The 23238-nt window shown below is 42.3% G+C and overlaps 2 protein-coding genes across 2 annotated transcripts in view; both read right to left on the bottom strand.

Moving 5' to 3' along the window:
- Positions 1-10830, bottom strand: part of rasgrf2b (Ras protein-specific guanine nucleotide-releasing factor 2b) — a gene marked incomplete at both ends in the record, with an annotated part of 38683 nt that extends 27853 nt beyond the window's left edge. The window contains one exon of the mRNA XM_079161653.1: positions 10555-10830. Within this exon, the coding sequence (XP_079017779.1) occupies positions 10555-10830 (276 nt within the window). The remainder of the gene's footprint in view (positions 1-10554) is intronic.
- Positions 10831-11966: 1136 nt separating this feature from the next.
- The window catches only part of msh3 (mutS homolog 3 (E. coli)), a 40748-nt gene continuing 29476 nt past the window's right edge, over positions 11967-23238 (bottom strand). The window contains exons 22-24 of the mRNA XM_079162016.1: positions 14269-14401; positions 13913-14081; positions 11967-12364 (exon numbers count right to left, since the gene is read on the bottom strand). Of these exons, the coding sequence (XP_079018142.1) occupies positions 12283-12364; positions 13913-14081; positions 14269-14401 (384 nt within the window). The 3' untranslated portion in view covers positions 11967-12282. The remainder of the gene's footprint in view (positions 12365-13912; positions 14082-14268; positions 14402-23238) is intronic.

Below are 23238 nucleotides of genomic sequence, written 5' to 3'. Positions count from 1 at the left end.
TGCACATTTTAGATGACAGAAGTGATGGCGTTAATGGTTATTGATGTTTACAGTGCACATTATATGTCAGGGTTTACAATATATCTGCCCTATTAAAGTGAACACACACACTCATCTTATCACCATGTAGGCCATGATTCACATGATTGCTTTGATCACACAGATGTCACTGTCAGTATTATCACATATACGAGCGTGATAATGAAAGCGACTGTAGTGCTATATTATGCTCAATGGTGCGGGAAATTGTTGTAGTAGCATATAAATGTTAAGTGTATTATTTATATATCTACTTAATACAAATAACAATAGAAAAAGCAGTCATTATGGAGACAGCCTGACCTTAGCGGTGTAATATTTCATTAATATTACTGAAGCAATAAATGTTAGTACGAAGCAAATATCAAAGTGGTTGAATCTCTGATAATGCATCATGTGATCATATGTTTTGTACGTCAGATCTTTCTATGTGATGTATATTGTCATTATGTCCTGTGGAGCACTATGATTGCTAGAGCTTTTTTTAAGTGCCCTTGTTTTGTTGGAGGATGCAAAAGAGCGTCGCAATGTGCACACAAAGGCAGTGAAGAAGAAGACGGCAAGCTAGTCAAAATGGATTTAAACAATGCACAATTTTAAAAATTTAAAGAGTTCAAATACAAGTCCTTCCTCATAAAACATTTGCACCGGTTAGTTAGACTCCGCGGATGCACTCTGTCTTTTGGTGAGAGACACTGAATGTGTGAAACAAAAAAAATCCCCTTTCAATGTCCCGTTTTCTCATTATACATCAGCTTAACTTTAAAGTTCTCCGTGTGTATGTTTAAATGAGTCAAATTAGCTTCATATTTGTATCCCACTTGTATATATATTCTGTTTTACCCCTGCTGTATACTCCTACTATTTGGTGCAGCGGTGACCCAATTGGCCCCAGGCAATCATTAATGTTTAATGGTATCACATCCATTGTAGCTGATTTTACATCACGCTGGACCTCATGGCATTGAAAACATTAACAATGCAGTGCAACGAAATACTTTGTAACACTGTACTGTGTCATCGTTAGTCGAAGAGCAACACAGCAAAAGCAGTAAGAGGTCCTTCTTTCTCTGAGCTGTGAACATGCAGCTTCCCAACTCTACAGTACCGTTCAGGACTGCCGGCTTGCTCTCCCTTCACATCAGCTCAACTGTACCCTCCATCCCTTCAGGGCCTTCACTGTACTGTGAGAGATTTCATTTAAACAAATAATGGCAGAGAGGAAAAGCAAAAGAAACGGAGACTCTTTTATTCTCTTCACATCACCGACGACCAATTTATCACTCACCTTTTTTTTTGCCTGATCTGTGGAAAAGCTTTTACAGAAAATGAGACTGAAACTGACAGCGTGACACAAAGGAGTGTGTTTACCACCACTGAGCAAGACACGGGCACAATGCAGCGACATTTTCCTATTCAGAAGCAATTTTGTGTCAGTCATATAAAACTGCCTGTTGAGAGAACAGAGATGAGGAGTGAGACTACTTTTCACTGCCCGACAGAGACTGAATGTTAGGAAATTAAAACCTACCACACGCACTCTGCGATTCGTAGTGGCGCTTCGATGAAATACTTTTTCTTTATTAAAGATGAAAGAGTCAAAGATGAAACTGGACTTGGTGGTGATAGATTCATCAAGCAATAGATGGCTGGGGGATCCAGAAATACTAATGTGTTATAAATAATTTAAAAGCAGTGATGACAGAATGTCTGGATCCACTGATGATTAGGGGACTGGAATAGCAACGAATGACACAGCACTGCTGTCTGCTTTGGTATCTGCACTGATGAGAGCCCAAGTTGTGTTGTACAGTACTACAGATGGACCTCAGCTTTTTTTTTGTTGTCCTTTTATAGCGACTATCATTTTATTGCTTTGCTGTTGTTCACTTCAATGGGTAGAAAGAGGCATGGATGCTGAAAGTGTTAAAGGTGTTATCCCCAATGGACTAAATACACACAGAGTACTGAAAGGCTGAATAACAATGAAGAAAATGCACAGTTACATAGAGCAGTCTCTGGAAAGACCCTGTACACTTTCAAAGGTGTTCTCAAATACTCTGGCTGACCTCTCGTCTGCTGGAAGTTGGGTGGAGCTATGCTGGGATGCCAATCAAAGGCGGGGTTGGTGATCTTGAGAAACTAGCAAGATTTTAGAAATCATCCAACCGAAAAACCCAGCCCAGTGTTGCCAACTCGCTTCCAATGAAAGTAGCAAGCAGCACTAGCCCCAAAAGTTGCTAAATAAAGCGAGTAATTCGCCAAGTCGGCAACAGTGACAGCACGTCCATTTGGTCTTCCCTCCTAAGCCACTCCCCCAAAATGACCATTGTTTTGGTCCGAATGAAATGATTGGACGGGCTTATTACAGTGCTGTGCCACAGATACGGAATTCTTTTCTTCTTTTCTTTTGGCAGAGCATTTCATATATTGATTGCTGTCAAGATGTAATGAGAATATCAACAAAAATATCTAAAATGTTTTTGAAGAAGATTACCAAACCTGCCTTTAACTGATGAGGAATATGACAATCAAGCAAAGCATGCACATGTGTTCGAAATCGCATACTGACGTACTGCATATTACCGTATACATACTACATACTAAATCTGTATGTACTGCATACTGCCCACTAATCGATTAATTATGATTGTACCAGCAGACTAAATGCTCAACGCCCCACCAGCTGCTCCCACACATCTCAGAAAATGAACACAGCAAGTTTCCAAACAGGCATTATTTGGACATACTATACTGGGAATCTAAACAGTTACTTTCTCACATGAAAACAAGTTAAAACTTAATAAAGACATTAACAGCCCTTAACCTGGCTCAAAACCTCACAAGACTGACGGCCGGTCTCAAGGCACCCAGACACAATGCAGAGTTTCTGAGTATGATACCACGTTTCCATATGTGCTGATTACAAAGCAGGAAGGGGGGAAAGAATCATTAACAAGCCGTTTTAATACAATGGGCTCCACTGGATGCTGATGTATAATGCGTTTCCACCTTTGCAATGCTGTGGTGAGGCAGGGACTTCACACTGATCCTAAGACCCGCAGGGTGATAATTACCACTACAGAGAAATACAACAGAGAGGAGACCAGATTCATGTGTGTGTAGTGGGACTTTAGAGGGAGCCGATATAAACCATAACTGGATTCCCTGTGTGTGTGTGTGTGTGTGTGTGTGTGTGTGTGTGTGTGTGTGTGTGTGTGTGTGTGTGTGTGTGTGTGTGTGTGTGTGTGTGTGTGTGTGTGTGTGTGTGTGAGTATATACAGCATGGTCTTTTTCCTTTAAAAAGAATAGAAGAAAACAGAACATGAGATACTACAATAGAACCACATGTAGGGATCGTGAGCGGTTATTAATACAGAGCTAATCTCAAACCACCTGTTGTTGGCATTCTCGCGGAGAAACAATGCCTCAAAAATATCATTGTTGGCTTCATATTCACGACAAATATCAATTATTTAGGTTTGGAAAAAAGTCTGAAAGAGTCTGAAAATATTCTACTGAAAAAGCCACAATATACAAGAGGAAACCAGACTACTTTAAATAAAAAACAGAGGCATAAAATAACAGATATATTGCAGACAGAATACTTTCGGCTTTGACGACAGATTGAAATTGATGGCATGTGCAGAATAGGGTGTAAAATATGTTACTGGCCATTATAAGAGTTAAATCAGTTACTGAAACAATAAAAGTAATTTGTGAGAGGAAGCTTTAGAGAGATAAATAGGATAGAAGGGGGGTGGGTTCACTTTTCCACCCACCAGTCTACTGCATCAGACTCAATCTGCCTCTCTCCCATTCCTCTCGTTTCTCAGCGCCTGTCGTGCCCCCACAGGGGCAATAATGTCCTTTTTTGTGCCGAATGTAGCTTTATAAAAAGCTCCAAGGACAAGAACAAAGAAACAAACCCCTTATGTTATGAAAGCCTTTGTGCATTTAAATAATATAAATTTGACCTTATTTGATGTAGGCTGCTGCTTGCACACCATCTTTTTTTAATAAGTGGCCAGGTGTCAGCCATCATATCTGCCATAATAAATAACGTCGGAGAAAATATGCTTATTTGCATTTCTGCCGAGATTTAGATAAGATCGATAAAGCTACATATTAGGCCGCCAGCAATCAATTAGCATGGCTTCCATGAGCGATGGAAAGAGGGTGAAACAGCTCTGGCTCTGTCCAAAGGTACCAAAATGTGCCTACAGCACCTCTAAAGCTAAGTCAGCACGTTATATCTTGTTTGCTAAATCCACACAAAAGGCCAAGAGTAAAAACGATCACTTTTCGGTTTTATGAGGCCGTCCTGGAGTCTCCTCTGGTTGCCAGGCGACCTCACGGTGATGACAGCACTGCTCCCACACATCCAGTAACTCTGTAAAGTGAAGACATCTCGGTCGGCCTTCACTTTCTTGGAAGATTTAAGGAATAGTTTGCCATTTAGGGAAATACTGTTATTCGCTCTCTTGCATAGAGTTAGATGAGAAGATCGACACCACTCTAATGTTCATATGTGTAAATATCAAGTTATGAACAGCAGCCGGTTAGCTAAGCTTAGCATTAAAAAGGTTGCCTGGCAACCTCACCACGACAACAAAGCTCCCAAGTCACTGCAGCACATAACCTCCGTTAAAGTATAAATTTATATTTACATCTTCTGTTATTGTACAGTTTAAACAAAGGTGATATAAGGTGTTAATGAGCTTTAAAAAGGTCAAGAGGAAGAGGAACACAAGAGGAACGTTTCATTTTCCTGGAGACTTGTGATTGTGAAGAGATACAAAACATTTATCTGACAGTGGCGGCAGCCGTACTTTATGTACCCACAGAACTCCACTAATGATGTACCAGCTAATGTGACAATCACTGAATCAACATCCCACATCCTGCTGTTTCTTCATTGCCCTCCATGCTGTTCACTTCCTCCCAAGAAGTTCTTATAACAAAGTATGGTGCCGTCTATAACACACATCAAACTTCCACACATACACATTACTCACACACATACACACACTGCATATATGTAAACTAATAACTGTTGTGCCTGCCTCAGAACACTCTGATCAGGGATTACCTGTCTATTTATCTGGAGATTAAACAGATTAGTCCCCTCCTCCTCTGTTCACTTTCGCTGCCGTCCTCCTACTCTCGATAAATCATAATAAAAAAAAAACATTTATACACCCATGCAATATATAGCTATCATCAAGCTCTTTCTCCCATCTTGCGCATTTGTTGCTTTACAGTCACTCCATCGCCAGGAGGAATAATGCAATGGATGCTGGATTGGAGAGTTTGCTCTACGACTCCCACAGTGCAACAGCTGAGGGGTCTAAACACGGCGTAAATCTGTTTTACTATATTCTTGAGAATTGTCAGTGGGCCTAATCTGATCCTGTAAAATACAGTGCTCATAAACTCGGCACAGACAAAAACAACAAACACACATGAAACTACTTGTCAATCCTATTACCTGACGCTAAAGTTTATTTTATACTCTCTTCCATGTGTGTGTGTGTGTGTGTGTGTGTGTGTGTGTGTGTGTGTGTGTGTGTGTGTGTGTGTGTGTGTGTGTGTGTGTGTGTTCCACCTTTTCTCTCTGCCACCACTCCACATCAGCACCTGTAGCTGATGAAAGGAGGAGCATATAATAGATGGGAGCAGCTCCAGCAAGAACAATAAAAGCACTGAAGATCTTGACGCCCCGAGAGCTTTCTATCACTCAGGGCGTCCTTATGAACAGCGCAGCACCTGTTCAGGAGGAGATGTGATGAAATACGTACTTATCCCAAACTAATTCTCGCCTCTCCTCTGCCGGCCCCGAGGCAGTGTGGTGACTGACAAGTTTTAAAAACAATTTTTAGCCCTGCCAAATTCAGCTTGGCCGACTGATCACTGCGGTGCAACACATTCATATTATGATGTTGTTTTGCAGACAAACTATTTTGGACACGATTAAGCTGCGTACAGTGGATTTCTAGAGCTTTTTGCTGAAAGGAGCTGCTGAAAACGTAAGGTGGACAGTGGGAGGTCATCTGCAGACAGTGTTTTTTTTTTGATGGAACAGGAAGTACGTGCTAAGAAATACAAGCTTGTTGGGCCAGGAGGGTTTTCTTGGAAGTAAGATCCACCGCTCGTTGTCCTCCGTAATTTGATTAGTGCAGCATTTCAAACACAAGAGACAGATTTTAAGACAAGAATCTCACAATTTTGATCCGACACTGATGAGGTCAATAATGGTTCAAACCTTTGGCAGACGACTTAAGAGGGAAATGAAAAGCAGCCTGCGGAGGGAAGCCAATCAGACTTCAGTAATATGGGAAGAATTGGTTCCTTGATGCAGACAAATGCGAGGGACGTTTAGAGCCAGAACATAATTACACACACACACACGCGCACGCACACACGCACGCACGGACGCACACACGCACGCATCAGGAAGTCAGCACTGACACTTCAACTCAAAAGTGTCACCCCACCTTTTCTTGCATGAAGTCTAATGAGGAAGGAGACTGCTGAAAAGAACCCGATAAACACACTTTATATAAGATAACGCAGTCGGATCACACAGGATTGAAATAACCTATGATATCTCTCCCGAGCTTTAAGTTTCGGAGGAAAGTTTCCATCCCACTTCACAACAACCATGTGTATTACGCAAGGATGGAGGGAAGGTCACAGATCTCTTAACAACCTTAACAGCTAATTTGTCCATCCCTTTTCCCAAACACCCTTGATGCCAATACAGAGCCTTAAATTCTGTAAACACGAAACACCGGAACATAATAGGCGTCCATGTCTTGGAAGAAAACACCTGAAAAATATTCCTCATTTCCGAATTCATATTTACGCTGACACTTAAGCATCCATTAAGTCCAAGTACCGTTTGCTCTGAGGTCAACATTTCAGAAAACAACTCAATGAAAATGAAAATACTTCAGCACATAATAGCATTTTGGAAAACAGGACATTTTAGAAAACACCGGGCCTAACCGTAATAAACCTTTTGATTCCTCTTCAATAAATGAGTAGGGCTAGTTTTGATTATTTTACACATGTAATGCCGTCATACACGAATCATAAACATGGCAGGGAATAAAATGTTTTGCTGCAGTATACACACACATCTGGCTACACTTAGAAGCTTCTACTATGGCCTGCTGTTTTTTTTATATATTTTCTTTTGAACATGGCTGCTAGAGGCACTGTCTCTCTTTTTTTTAAACCACAAAAAGGAAGTGCACAAAAATGACACCAGGGTGGATGGAACCATGTGATGGACAATAAACGCAGCGCAAACACCTGTGCAACGTGAACACAAAAAAAAATCAGCACAATTATAAAAACAGCAGGTACATTACTCCACTCCTTAAAAAATATATATATAATGTTTTCAGATATAAGTCTCTGCTATATCAACCAAACCACATCCACCCCTAATGCCTTTACTACATTATTTGCTGTGCATTCTGAGCCATGCAGTTGTTAAACCAAGCTCTTTCAGCTTTTTGAAAACAACAATCCGACACCTTTCCTCACCAGAGGAGCCAACTGATAAATTCTGATAATAAAACATTGTATGTCGTGTTTTTTTGGGGTGTTGTACAAGCCCAGTTTGTCACTAATGGCAGCAAAGACACAGGACTCAAAGCTTCTGCCCTGGTCTGTGTGGATGACCACCGACCAGTCAAGTTACAGTTTACATCCATGTCTGTCCGTAATGTCATCCCTTGAACATTTTATCGCATCAGACATTTGTGAGAAATTGTCATAATTAGCAAATTAATTCTTGAGGTATGGCCCCAAAAAGTGTTTTGTGATGTCACAGTGACTTTTTACCATCAAACTAATCAGTTGAACCTTCAGTCCAGGTGGGCAAATTTGAAGAAATTTGCTCATGGCGTTCATGAGACTTTTGAGAATGATTCCAGGTAAAAATGTAATTGACAATTAAACACAGCTAAATCCACTAGCCTTTTACACACACGTTCACATCAGCAATGCACGTCCACAGTCGCTGTTCAAACTATTGAGACCAGTGCGACTGCTCTCCATAGTTATTTGAAGGGTTTGTGTCTATCTGAGAGTACGAGAGAGAGAGAGAGAGAGAGAGTAGATGTGTGTTATTTGCGTGGTTGGATTGTGGCTCACTGTGGGGGTGTGATACTGCAGGTTGCTGGCAGACTCACTCTACTGTACAGAAAGAGAGTGCGAGCAAGAGCAACTGATGGAAAGATGGGAGGCCTTCTCTCACTTTATCCTACACCACAGCCTCGCACGAGGAAGAAAAACCTGCAGGATCAGAATGAAATTCTCATTGATCGAGCCTTGATCATCTAGAAACACACGAGAGCACGCACACACGCACACACACACACACACTTAAAAATGTCAGCGTTCACGTTGGTTTCTGGCGTCCTGTTTGCATGGCTACGTAGTTAAACAGTTAGATTGCAGCAGACAAGGTTTCAGCTGAGGGCAGATTGTTAATAACCCTAATTAAACATCACAGCTGTAGTGCGAGAGTGAGACAGATTGGGAGCGAGCGAGACAGTCGGCGCGAGCGAAAAGGAAATTGCCAAGCTCGAGGAAACATCAGAAGAGACAGGTTTTACATCAGTACCGATGTGTTAGTGGTATTAACCACATGTAATGTTGCCCTCATAAAGAGAGATTGATCCTCCTTTCATCATTGATAATAACAACTCAATAATCGAGATAAAGACACGCCCCCTATTGCTTCACTAATGACTTGATTGAAACCACACTTCTTCTGGCTCTCCTAGAGCCTTTTCTCCATCTGCATACATCTGGAATGAATAGTCTTCACACATACTGTACATTTAAAGAGACATCTACTGTGTGAGCAGGAGGGGTTTGGTGGGGATGGATATTTTCCGAGTGATGATGATTTGTGGTTATTTCTGTCCTAATTGTGCATGCACTTAGTATCTCTCCAATACTTGTTAAAAATCAACGCTCTTTCCAGTGTGAACCCCCCCCCCCCCCCCCCCCCCCACAAACTCACACGCATGATGCCTGTGCACACACATGCACACATTCCCTGAGGCCACCTGAAAACTGGGATCAGACACAGAAAGGATTCTGTTTTCTCTGTGATTACTTTCACGAAGTAGAGATGTGGTTGTTTTTTTTTTTTTTACTATAGCAAAGATCTGTTCTTTGATTGACGGGAGTGATCTTGTGACCATTGCATGTTTTCTCAATGAAATGCGTGTGCAAAGGGTAATTCAAATGTTTCCTAGCAACAAGACCTCCCCGTTGGTGCAACAATGCCGAGGCAACTTCCAGGAGCGCATGCACCGACAGATTCGCCCAAAAACATATTCACGCTGCTTTAAAGTCAAGGAGCTCTGACCTTTTTCAGCACTGCAGGATTCAGCAGTGGGTCTATTATTACAATTCAGAGTTGCACAAACATGCACTACTTAAACCAACAGAGCTTTACTTTAAATAGCAATTCAGATCACAAGATTTAAGGACACTAAATATGCCACACTGCAGTAACTAAATGAAGCACCAGACATGAGTATAGTCGACGTAATGTTACAGCCATAAAAACATGGCATCCTGGGAATTAATATTTCATTGAATGTAAAGATGTAGATTCATCGCAGTGCTGAATCAGAAAATATTAAATATGCATGTGATAAGTATATATGGTGTAGAATGAAAATGTGTTTTCAATTTTAAAGCTTGCATGAGGTTAAACGCCTGAAAAGAACCAGTTGCTTCTCACTGTCAGACTCTAAATGAATTTGAACTAAGAGGAAGTGTCGACCTTCTCTGATTGATCCACATAAGGTGGAGTTCAGAATAACTCGACTACGTTTGTGATGAAAAGACTATCAGGTTTACACTCGTAGCAGATTTCATGACCTCAGAGAGAGAACACAACTAGCCAAAAGAGTAAAAGAGAGAAATAAATGAATGTGAAAGGACCTGATGTAATATCATTATTTATTTATTTTTTAATTGGAAAGACATATACTGTGGGAAATCGAACTCTCGTACCAGCCTGCGTGTCTGAATCCCCCTGCTGCTGCTCGGGGGATGATGCACTTGAGTCGACACAGCAGGACTTGCTGAAACAAGAGGCTGAACTGCTGCAGCCACTTCAGTCTGATGCTGCACGAGCCACTTGCTCTTTTTTTTCTTCTTTCTTGTTGACGTCAGTTTGAGCGCAATGACAATTTGAACTTCATTATGGGGATTTTGAAAAAGTTGAACAAAAAAGCGAAAGTCAGTACAAAACCTCTGTGGAAACCATGGGTTGAATGAAGAACACAACATATTAGCTTGATATTTATCTCAATATAGAGCAAAATGATTTGTCATATTACTATACAATCAGTGGCTGCACCATAATGATGTTATGCATAAATATGTATAATGCTTCGGGCAGATTTTGGGGAAGTTTAGTTTAGTTCAGATTAGATGGGAGCATTCATCCCCCCACTCTTTTAAAACTCTCACCTGCTTCTCCAGCGCTTCCTTCCCAGTGGTGGACATCTTGGGCGCCGGTGAGCGCTCGCAGGTGCATCCTTCCAACAGGTAAATCCCAGCAGGTCTCGCGCTCTGCTCGTTCTCGGAGTAGAACAGTATATTCTGGTAGAGGGCGAAGAACTTCTCGTGCCACCGGCTGTTCTCCGCCGTCTTCTTGCTCAGGTAGCCGCGCTTGGTCCCCTCTTTACGCGCGACCGCCGACAGAAACAGCGCGTGCCCTTCGTTGTAGCGGACGCTCTTCTGCATGTTTTGCTGCACGGTTTGGACGAGAGGAGGGGGGGGAAGAGTGGGACGAGCGAAGCTTTCACCGCGAGTCTATGTTCGCCCGGGGGAGGGGGGGGCGGGGGGTTGCGTGTGAACTTTCCCCACCGAGAGACGCGCGGCTTAGCGGCGCCACGGCGCACCAAAAAGTTGCCCCGCTGACGGGAGCGCTTCTGCAGAGTAACTCATAGTGAAGACGTCCGAGTCCCACAAGCACTAAAATAGATCCATGCTGCTCGACCAAAAAAAAATTACACGCTACTATAAACAAACAAACAAAGCGAGAGGCGTGTCGTTCACAAAGGAGAGAACCCTCAAGTGACAGAATCACAGACCGGATAAAGTGTAATCGGCTTCGACAGTCTCTCTCTCTCTCTCTCTCTCTCTCTCTCTCTCTCTCTGAGTCTCTCTGAGTCTCTCTGAGTCTCTCTCTCTCTGAGTCTCTCTCTCGGAATTGGCGGAATTAAAGGCGGAGCATGAGTTGGTTGTGTGCGTGTGTCTTTGAGAGGGAGTGAGAGAGCTAGATGTAATGCAGATTTTATCAGTGGCAAATGTTGTGATTTGTTTCTGCATCATTAATAACATTGCATCAAAGAGAACATACAAGGAAAAAAAAAAGATTAATATAATATTCAACCTTTTCACAAAACCCGAGGTCGACAATTTAAAGCCTCTTCATGTCACAATCTGTTTCCTTCAGGCTTGTTGCCTGACCAAAAAAAATGTGTTCATTTAAAGGAGAGTACGGCTTTATATGTGAAAAGCGTTGTATAAAACCATTTGAGCCACCAGAGGGAGCTGAAAAAAACACCTTATGTGATCGCTTGAGGCAACGTCGGTCAGGGCTGAAAACCAAGTTTGGAAATAAAAATAATAAAAACAGGAACTGTGCAGAAAGATGTGATCTTTACAGGCTGGAGACTTAAAGAGAGCCGCTACTAGCATAACACCCAAATCACCAACCAAATTGTCAGCAGCCTATTTGCATTGTGGGTAATGTAGGTATCCACATAGTGACATGAAGAAGGATGCGCAGAGTAAAGAATGCATCGATTTCTTTATACTATAGACGTGCTAAATGTTCCATCCGTGGAGTTCTCTTTTAAGGTCAAAGGACAGCAGGTTTGTCTTTTCTTTTCATCATTTAATAACCAAACACACTTATGCCACATATAGCCTGGTATAGGTGAAATCTAGATCAGCTGCTATTAATTGATATTCTGACAATTAGGTTACAGTACAGACGATGGTGAGAGCCAAAACCTGAGTTAAATCCTTTTCACACACACTAGCAAAGAGAGCAGCAACAACCACTCTACTCCAATCAGTGATCAGAGTCCTCTCTGGAACAAGTTTTTACTTCTGCCTTGTATGTTCTTCTTCCACTGATGGCTGGGTTCTCTCCTCTCCATGGCGTTGACTACTGTTGCGGCGATGTCAAGAGTTTGACTGCAGCCACTCCGTGAGGGACGATCTGTCCGAGATGCTCAAAAGATCTGAGAGAAGTTTCTTCTTCTTCCTGGAGATAAAGACACAGAAATGTTGTTTAATCCTCGTGTGGGGGCACAATGAAATCCCTGTTCTTAACCTCCGACCAGCAGCTCAATTCCTCTGTGTGCGATTATTGTGTGCTCAGCATGGCCTCCCTCCAACAAAAGACAAACATTTCATATAGGAAGGATTACATTGACAGAGAGGTATGACTGTGTGTTTGTTTGTGTGTGTGTGTGTGTGTGTGTGTGTGTGTGTGTGTGTGTGTGTGTGTGTGTGTGTGTGTGTGTGTGTGTGTGTGTGTGTGTGTGTGTGTGTGTGTGTGTGTGTGTGTGTGTGCATGCCTGCGTGCTGACAGATATTTCATATGGTGAGGATTACTTAGGAAGAGGCTTAAGCAGCACTCAACTCCCAGCAGGCTGTCTGTTACAGAGCGAGGAGATGCGGTGTACGAATTTACAGAGATGGAAGACGATGAAGATTTGGAGAAAGTGCAATACGCTGACGCTTTGACGGGACGGAGAATTTGTCGTATTCAGCTTCCTAACTCAATCGTAAGCGGGACACCTGTGCCTGGCAGCATGTGATTCAATCTAATAGAAAAACCTTGTCTACGTCAGCATTTTAAAAATATAGATTTTCTCTTGCGTTCCCTATTAGTGTGCGCTCGTGCATTCCTCTTAATGCTTGGAAAATTCATTTAGCCAAGGGAAAACATGATTTGGACCCAATTGGAAGAATATATATGACAAACGTTTGACAAAATGTACTCAATTTGGTTTTAATTAGCAATACCAGCACATTTATATTCATTACAACAAATTACGAACATTAATTTAAAATCAAAACAATTAAAACATTCTGCTGGAGGAACATTGCACCGTGAACACAGCTAAATGAAAGTAGATATTGGCAGTGCACACTGCACCTTTCTGAGCCTTTTCTTTTGCTATTTGGTGGTGAACTGACAGTCAAGAGGTGGTTATAGCTGCATCCCTTTAAGCCTCTGAACACATCTGAAATGAAGTCAACATCAAAACATTGTTGAAGTAAACTAAGCAGGTTTTGCATGTCTCAGAATAAAAGAGGCCAATGTTCTGTAGCAGTCGAGGAATTACGTAGCAGAAAACATCCTATCATAACAACAGGTCTGTCTCTCCTCCTCGGTCTGAGCTGCTTCAGTTATCTGTACCTAGTCTGATTTTCAGGGAATATTGGTTCATTATCTGGTTCAGACGCGTAAGCGCAAGAATAAAATCAAGTTCATTTGAGTGTTGGGGCTTAAACAAACTTAACAACACAGCCCCCTTTGTGTTGTTTTAACGCAGCGCTGTTTTCAGACTGTATGCCCACACTTGGGCCCTCCCTGCCAGGTAAACGCCCACATCTTTCACAACTCCAGTTTGTAACGCAGGCTTTATGTTATAAGTTCTGGAGAGCCACAGAATATATCGTACAAATGTTTCTCACAGGCTGAGTTGTGCTGCCCAGGACTAGCAATCTGATCTTTGTCTGTAAAATTGGTTACGTGCCCCTTTAAGAAATGGTCACGGGGTAACATGTGTGTTCACCGTACCTCCTGGCGTTGACCATGCTCTCCAGCTCTCTGGCTTTGCGTGCAGCGGTGTGTAGTATGTGGTCTGGGATGTCAGCCAATCGGGCGACATTCAGGCCGTAGCTCCGCCCTGCAGCTCCTTCAGTTAACTGGTAGAGGAAAGTGATGAACTCTGGCTGAACCTCTCCATCTGTCAGCATATATACAGACAGACAGACAGACACACACACACACACACACACACACACACACATTAAAATCTCCAACTGCCAAGAGACAATGATTTACAAATTGCCAAAGTAAGATTGTTCTAGATTGACCAGCAAGGCAACAATCAAACCCCAAAAAAGCATTTTCATATGCGCACACAGACATACCGTCAGTGTCAGCGGCGATGTCAGGTTCATTGAGTAGGAAAGCCATGTGGTAGTTTGACACATGTTCAGGATACACCCGCTCCAGCTCACACAGAGGAGGGTAATGGGTCACAAACAGGGTGAGGGCTTTCACCTAAGAAGAGGAAGGAGGAGAAAGAAGTGTTAACATTTTGATGCCAGGTCGAAAAATCTGCCAGAGACTGTGTGCTAGGCTTTTCTAGATGTTAAGGATCAGGAAAACTGCAGGTCAGCCAGGTGTAAATACGATCTGTACATTGTGTGGACATTGGTGAGAAAATATCTAGCGCGGGTATAGGAAGCAGTCACTGCTCTATAGCAGCCTGCCAGAGAAACTCGTCACTTCTGTTGTCTCCGACAGTCGAAGACGTCTCTCTGATGGGTAAAAGTAAGTACAGGCTGTACAGTAACATCACTTGTGGTGACCCTCCACCTGCTATGTTTGGTTTTTTACTGACAATAGATCTACCACCTTCCCACCTACTCACCAGCTTTGCAGAGTGCCTGTGAAAAAAATAGATCTGATCGCAGAGTGCACAAAATGCAGGCAAGAAAATCATATCAAAACTGCAGTAAACGTTAAGGCACTGCCGTTGTACTTGTCATATTCATCTGTTGAACACACCCGGATGCTTATTGCATTTCATCAACAAGGAGTCAGAGAGGTCCCGTTGATTGAATAATGATCACGTATGAAAATCAATGAGCCAAGGTCCCATAAAAACGCAGCGATGAAACAAGGTGAAGTCATTAACACAAAATAAACAAACCTAACAATCTAAAGCCATGCTAGTGACGACGGATGAGCCTCTGGGGGCAAGGGGCTACATTTCTGTGGTTCCGGTGTTGCCGGCGGATATCTGGGCCAAGACTTTCCTTTTGTATGCGCTGCTCATTGCGAGACTGGAGATAGAGCTGAGAGACGACGTGTTCGACCAGATTGTTTCACAAGTGGCTAGTTTACAAGCAAATTTTAAACCAATCAAAAGCTTACTGGTTATCAGATGGTAGGTTACCAGTAACCATTTCGGTCAATGCGTTCCAGCTCTTTTGCTCTCCACACGACTGTTTATCTCCATTCAACCAACGCCTGCTTTAACAGGATTGATCTATGCCACTCGGACTAACGGAAATGTCTTGACACAAGTCAGTGGTTTTCAACCTGGGGTCGGGGATCCCAACAAGGGGTCATGAGATGACTGTGTTCACACTAATTCATTCGTGCCGCCGGACTCGCCGGGGACCATTTGTGTTCATTCGCGTGAATCGCGCTGGACGTGCCTGAGAGGGGGTGTGGCTTATCGCCTTGAAAGCCTCCATCAACCATGGAAAAAATAACCTATATTTCTGCTTAGTACTTGTTGTGGAAGTCCCAGATATCACGGGAAACTAAACGCCATCTTGTCTGGGTTCATAACATCATCCGGAGGAGCTCCGTGGGTTTCATCGAGCTGTATTCACTGTGTCTAGCAAGCCACACGGCGGCTGTTTACTACAGCTGTATGAACACAAAATAAGCTGATTTGGCTGTGATTTAACTTCAATAAATCGACAAAAAGGGACTCCGAAATAACTACGTAATGATGCCGATTTGAAAAAAGTCTGAATTCATGTTTTGTTAGTTCTTTCTACAAGAAGACAAACAAATAACTTTTAAAATACTTGTTTTCTGAATGGAGCTCGGATCGATCGGTGCTAGGCTATGCTAACATTGTAGCAGCTCCATAAACACTCAACATAACATCATATAGACGTAAATACGGCAGCTTCTTTTTCATTGTTTGTACCATATGGTTTACACACACACACACACACACACACACACACACACACACACACACACACACACACACACACACACACACACACACACACACACACACACACACACACACACACACACACACACACACACACACACACACACACACACACACACACACACAGTTTGGTCCGGTCTCTATTGATATCAGGTATCGTAGAGCTCTGGGTGAACACAGACAGCTACAGTATTTGTTTCCTGATTTAACAACGGCAGGACGTCAGTGATGACAGGAGAAACATCTCAACACTGATAGGCTATCGCGCCGCAGCGTCACTCCATTTTTTCACCGAAGTTGAAAAATTTCAACTCACGCATTTGGGGCTTTTTTTTTTTTTTTGCCATCGCTAATTCGTGTCACTCCAGTCTCATCTCCGTCTGTGTATGTAAGCTACTCACGCGAATAATTCGTGCCACGTTTTGTGTGAACACAGCATTAGGGGCCGCCAGATAATAACTAGGGCAGGAGATAATGAAAAACAAAATTCTGCTGCACAAAATTATTATGCAACATGAGCATGCAGTCTGTTACGAGGGATCATAAGTATATGTGGATTTATATTAATCATGGCGACCACTGTGATATTTCAGTGGATAAGTGGAAACTTTGACCTGCTGGTGGCACTGGAGGAAAAGTCAGCAAAGTCAATGGGATACATCCCCTGGGGCCCATGAATGCGTGTTCAAAACATCATGGCCATCCCTCCAATAAGTGGATACTTTACTAAGAGATACTTCAAAAGGCGGACCAACCAAGAGACAGACACTGTTATGCCATGAGAAAAAAGAAAAATCTGCAAAGCCATTCAAATATAAAAAAGTACAACAACAATATAATTATTATGTATTCATCACTTTCCACTCACCAGTTAACTGAATGTACGGTTACATCTCTGTAAATAATAATTATATTATTTATTTTACTATTTCTTCAGCCTTATACAAAAGAGAAGTAGGCGGAAAAAAAGAACAGAAAGACAAAGGAGATAAAGTGACACATATACCAAATGGTAGGCATCATAACAAATGTTGCATTATGTAACACCGTCTGTGTTACCACAACTAAGCAAAAGTTGTATCTGGAAAAACAAAGAGCATCTACAGCTACCGTACTTTGGCCCAGAGTTACCTAACCGCCTCCGTACCCTGCAGTGTGCTGAGCTTGGTGGATATTACCCACCAGTGCAAACGCATACATACAGTATTGATAAAATGAAGCTGGATGAAATATTTCAACGTTAGTATCAATAATCACTATGTCAGATGATGACAGTATCGATAGCAAAGAGTGTGTGAGCTCTCGTGTTGAAACGGGCCCGAGTTTTACGGCTGGCTCCGGGATCGTCGCGCTACCCGCTCGGTCTTAGAAAGGTCACGCGTCACTAGAAATACCTCCCTCTGAAAGTGGCGTGCATGGTGACTCCCACATGCCATAAAGACACACGGACCTGCACACTTTTATGGCCGCACATACAAACACACGCACACATAAGCTACTTCAATCATTCCTGTCCACCTACACCGAAAGGTAAAAAAAAAAGCAGAGCGTGCTTCCTTGATAATGTGCTGATTAGGCGCTAATGGCAGCTCATTACCAGACCTCCCTGGGCGAGGTGACAGCCGTGTTCTGCAGAGCTTGACAATCTGATGTCAGTGCTGAAACAATTAATCAATTAATCGTTTAGTCAGCAACCAGAAAATTCATCAGGGGCAATTTTGATGATCAAATAATTGTTTGAATTATGTAAAAACAATCAGCTGGAACCAGAATCTATGATCTTGCACATCCATATCTATAGAGTTGGTTTGGGTGAATAAGCAGTTTAAAAACATTCTTTCCAGTTCAATTAAATAAACCTGAATTTTTCTTTCGTCTTGTCGTTGCAGTTGGTTTATCGGAAAACATCTGACTGCTTTAGTATGAAACAACGCTGATGAGAGCTGTGAAACCATAGACTGTACAGAGGAAGTAGACGTAGTCACCTTGACCTCACTTATTGGTTTGTGGACTGCTGTTTGAAGCCTTGAGTTTGAGAGGGTGGAGTTAAGAACAAGCTAAAAAAGACATTTTTAGCCAACTAAAATGTTACAATTAACTTTCATGAACTGATAACACACTGTGAAAGGGTTAACGTTGTAAACTTTAGGACCGGACAACACCGTTATAACGACCTGTCAATCACAAGGTAGCCCCTCCCTAAAACAAACCCTGTTTTATGGTCTCTCTGACTCTAAATCAACCATAATTTACTAAATGTATTATTAGTATTGAAGAAGACTTGAAACTAGAGACTGAGAACATAAACTCATGTTTACAATGTTTACTGAGGTAATAAATCAAGTGAGAAGTAGAGTCATTTCCTCATAGACTTCTATACGAACAGACTTCTTTTTGAAACAAGTAGAGTCGGCCCCTGCTGGCTATTAGGAAGATTGCAAGTTCAAGACACTTCCATATTGGCTTCACTTCTCAGAACCGGAGGTTGCCGATTGTGTGAGACTGACCCTAAACACTAACTCTGCAGGCCAGAATAACCAAACAATGAGCTGAAAGACATTAAACGTCTCCGTAGGCTGGTGGGGAACTGAAGGGTCAATTGATAATTCTCTGCCGGTTTGTCTATACAAGCAACACCTCGTCATTTGATCCGATGTTAATTTAAAAATGTGTGAAGTTACTTTAATTGATTGGGGGGAAAAAAACTAGCTGGAGCCCTAGAATAAACGTTACTGAAGGCCTAGTGATTGTCTGTTGAGATATGATCCAGGTTTAATGGTGTGTGTGATTTTAAATTTCCCAATTCTCCAAGATGATTATGATATAGACGAAAACATAAGATTGAGATAGTTAGAAAAGGATAAAGGAGGAGGGGATGTGGGGAACATTCCTCTGACTCTCTGATTAGGAATAGTGGTAATCTGGGATTTGAAAAAGCAGAAACATCTATAAATATCCACTCCTAATGTAGACTGAAATTTGCTGCATGTTTATAAACAGATTCTTGGAGCGCTCAGACATTTAGGAGGCATGTCCAGATGGGACAGGCTGTGTGTTCGGCTCACTTGACATGCAGGTTCAAATAAAAACAGCATGTCTGACAGACATGACTGCCGATCGGCCACATGCCCCCGGATAACACTTTCCCTGTATTGTGTCACCTCGTCCACCTCCTCCTCTCCTGTAATACGTCTCAAATTGGTGTCAGTTTCACTGTACACCTGTAGAGATGCGTTGTCAAAGACGCCAGTGTTTGTGCGCATGTAAGTGTGCTTTCCACCCGGTGATCTGATCTCAAGGAAAAAGGCTGGAGGGGTCAACACCACTATTGTCGTCTCTCTGCCTTGTTCCTTCTCTCTATCCAATTAGACACAAATCCAATTCCGACTCAAGTCAACACCCTCTGTTCTCTCGCCTCACAACTAACAAAAGGCTCTTGCTGAGATGCTGCGTATGCGTGTGTGTGTGTGTGTGTGTGTGTCACCAGACCTTTGACTTTGGCTGCGAGTCAATCTCGTTCTCTCCCTGGCCTAAGTGATCTGAGCCAGGGTCAGTGACAGGTGCGTAGGTGATGGCCTTCCCTTTAGATGATACTGTGTCTCTTGTTTGTAGGACTGACTGTTCAGGATGCCGACATAGACCAGCACTTAAGGGCGCTTTCAGAGGGGAAAATTATACACTGGCTTTTTAGAAACGAATGTCACTTGTCCAATTATGTCCCCACATGAAATAATCTGCTGGTCGTGGTGCAGCATTTGTGCTTTTTCTGACCAGTAAGGGTGAATGAGAAACATTTATTTTGCATCCATTTACTGTATGTCTGAAATGTGAAGCTCCACGCTTGGCACAAAGGAGACGTTTCAGTTGGTTGATATCTGCAACCACATCGCTAGATGACGCAAAATTCTACACACGGCACCTTTAAAGGGGAACTCTACACATTTCACACATTACGTTCTGTTTGCAGGTCTTGGGGAGTGCTACTCGTTATGTACCGTATATAAGTTCTTCTTCTGTGGCTCCAGAGGAAAGTGTGGTAAATCTGATAAATTGCCTCAAGTGATATCAGTTATACATGGTAAAATGATTACTATGATCGCTAGAATAGTTGGCCAATTAAAATATGTTAAGGCAAGTAGACCAAGTAAAGAAGATTATTTTAAATGGTAAGCATCCCTTGTTAGCTGTAAGAATAGCAAACATGGACATATACAACGTTTTATATGTTGAGGCCACATTAATTAAGTATAATCAAGAAAGTTTCATGGTCAGTTGATGCAGCACAGTAATCTATTTCACAGGGCAGAGTTGGAAACCGAAGTAGCAAGAGAAGCGAAAACTGCTTAAATTTACAATTTGTTTTAATTTGATTATTAAAAAATATGTATAAATAATGATGCACTCCTCCACCTAGTTTGCTCATTTTTGATAACTGGTATAAGATGATAAAAAAAAACATGTATATATTGCAACGTCGTTTTTTGTTGGTCAGTCAGTTTTTGCCTTCATGGAGATCTCGATCAGCGGAGTTTGGAGTAGAATTTTGAGTTTTATTGGATTGGCAAATTTGGCAAATTTATTTATTAGTGGGAACAGGATGCTCTTCTCTGTTTGTTATTCAACAAGTGGGAAAAAGGACACCGAACAGATTTAACTATTTGATTTAGAGAACATGCACTTTTTCAGTCACACAACAGTCAGTGTTAGAAATTAAGTTCTGAGAAGAAAGCAGGCAAGCTGTGCCCGTGTCCATGCCAGCATTAAGAGAACTATTGTTTAGACTTCTGACTAACTTCTCTTTATTCATATCAGAATCACAAAGCAAGGAGCTGAAACCAATAGTTGATTTTTAAATTTTGATTTAAATTATTGTTCGCAGAATATGATGAACATTTTCTACTTTTAGCTTCTCAAAGTGTGAGGATTTGCTGCTTTTAGGGTTTGATATGATTGTAATTCAGTATCTCTGGGCTGTTAACTCTTGGTTAACACTATAAGCAGCGAGACATCTGGAATCTGGGAAATTCTAATGGTCATGTTTTACTATTTTACATCGTCTTAGACCAAAGGATTAATCAATAATTCTTGCAAAAAAATAAACAGATTAATGGATAAAATAATCATTACTAGCAGCCCCATACAAATCACTCAATTTGGGTTTGTCAGACCCCAACGTTGAGTTCTATTAGAAGCAATATCACATCGGAAAAGTTTATTTACCAATAACTGCAGTCACAACAAGAACACAGAATAAAAGGAATATGACAATTGCCACATAATGTAAACGAACAAAGGAGTAATGAACCAACAACAACACTAATCTTGTCTAATAGATGGAGTTCCAGTCTGTGACATCAAAATGTCTCAAGGCATTTGAGTTCTTAGACCAAACCTATGTTTAAGTTTTGCCTAGCGACCACTTAACAAGAATTACCATCTACCTATCAAAGCTTATGGCTGTAGTGTGGACGCGAGTTATGAGCAATACAATCATTTTTTTGCCTCTAGGATTTTGAGATGCCTTTTAGAATCCGTCTTCGCGCGGCCAAAGTGATGTCACACCATCAGACACGGTCCTTTGCAGGGCTTCAGCTGAACATGCACATCCAACATTATGTAACTACGTGGACGGGGATTGGCAGAAAAAAAACAAAGGCTTTTGGTCCATTTTCTCCGCGTACCACCAGCGAATCTAGCAAGAAAACACACTGATGATCTACTATAAAAGACAGAAATGATATACGTGCTTCTGATACATCTTACGTTTCTTTCTGTCTTTCTTCCCCCTCTCCCTTCTGTTCTCCTTGAGTTTCAATTCCCCTGATCTCCTCAGAGCATATCTATGAATGAGGGATGGCCTCCACACAGCTCTCAACATGGAGAGAGCTATCAGCTAACTGGGCTAATAGCAGTACAAACACACACACAGAGGGAGAGCGACTTCATTCCCTGCTCAGGTAGATATTCCTCCACTGTCTCTCGCGTGTAAAGCAAATAGCGGTTTGATGCCGTATTCATGTTCTTGCCCATAGCTCGAACAAAAGACAAAGGAAATGCCGTCACAGTGAGTTGAGAGAAAAGACTGACTGGCATTCTCCTCCGTCTGCCGCATTCGAGTACAGAGCAGAAAGAGAGCAGTGCAGAGTCAGTGGAGCACACCCGGGTCTTCGCGGGAGCTTTGTGCATCAGCGTGAGCACATCAGACCATTTACGCCCACGTGGAGCGATGCAAATGTACCCATTAGTGTGCAGCCAAAAGTGAGTTCTAGTGAGTTCTAGTTCTCCTGTGAGTCCAAGTGTAAAGCTGGGACTGATTCTGCCTGTTTGTTTTACAGCGCAGTATTACAATGATTATGCAGTCGCATGCGAGCCTGAGTCATGGTGCGAGTGGAGAGCGATGTTCAGTGACGAGTGTGAAACTAAACACAGGACCTGCTGTTGGCGTGAATAAAAGTGAGAGTCTGAGTGAGTCTGAGAGTGAGTAATGGCTAAAGAAGAGGACAGCGTGAGGTCACGGCTAGAAGCCGAGTCGTGTGCCGGTCGTGATTTCACCGGAAAACCCGGTAAACCTCTGGCAGAAGTTTTTAGTTTTTTTTTTGTGGTCCTCGCTCTTCCTGATTTTTCTGTTTCTTTTTCTCTTCCTGCGTCAAGGCTGTCTCTTTTATCGAGTGGTGTTATGAAACCAATCTACATTATCAACTACCTCTCAGGTGAGTGCCGGGGGGGGGGGGCAGGGAAAGGTTCGTCACCATGACAACCGAGCCAAAGGAGGAGCAGTCTGACTCTTGACGCCAACAGCCGAGTCTGGCGAGGAGGAAGGAGAGGAGGACGAGTAGGAGGAAGAGGAGAATGACTGAGCAGGTCGGCCTGTACCGAGGAGGCCTCGGTGCAGCATAACTTCTTTTGTTTGTCTTTCCTTTAATAGCAAGGCTTTTCTGACGAATCAATGCTGTTATACAACAGGTAGTTAGAGAGCTTCCTGCTCCTGCCAGCAGCAGCTGCCTGATGCATTAGCTGCTACTTACACATTTTCATTCTACGTTTTCCAGCAGGATTACATAACGAAGATTAATGTGGAACTGGCTACACATGAAAATTGGAAGGAGCTTTTCAAAGATAAATGTTTATTCAT

Source organism: Pholis gunnellus (assembly GCF_910591455.1).
Source record: "Pholis gunnellus genome assembly, chromosome: 6".
NCBI classification, from domain to species: domain Eukaryota; kingdom Metazoa; phylum Chordata; class Actinopteri; order Perciformes; family Pholidae; genus Pholis; species Pholis gunnellus.
The sequence above is the reverse complement of the archived record's forward strand: the minus strand, read 5'-3'. Positions and strand labels throughout refer to the sequence as shown.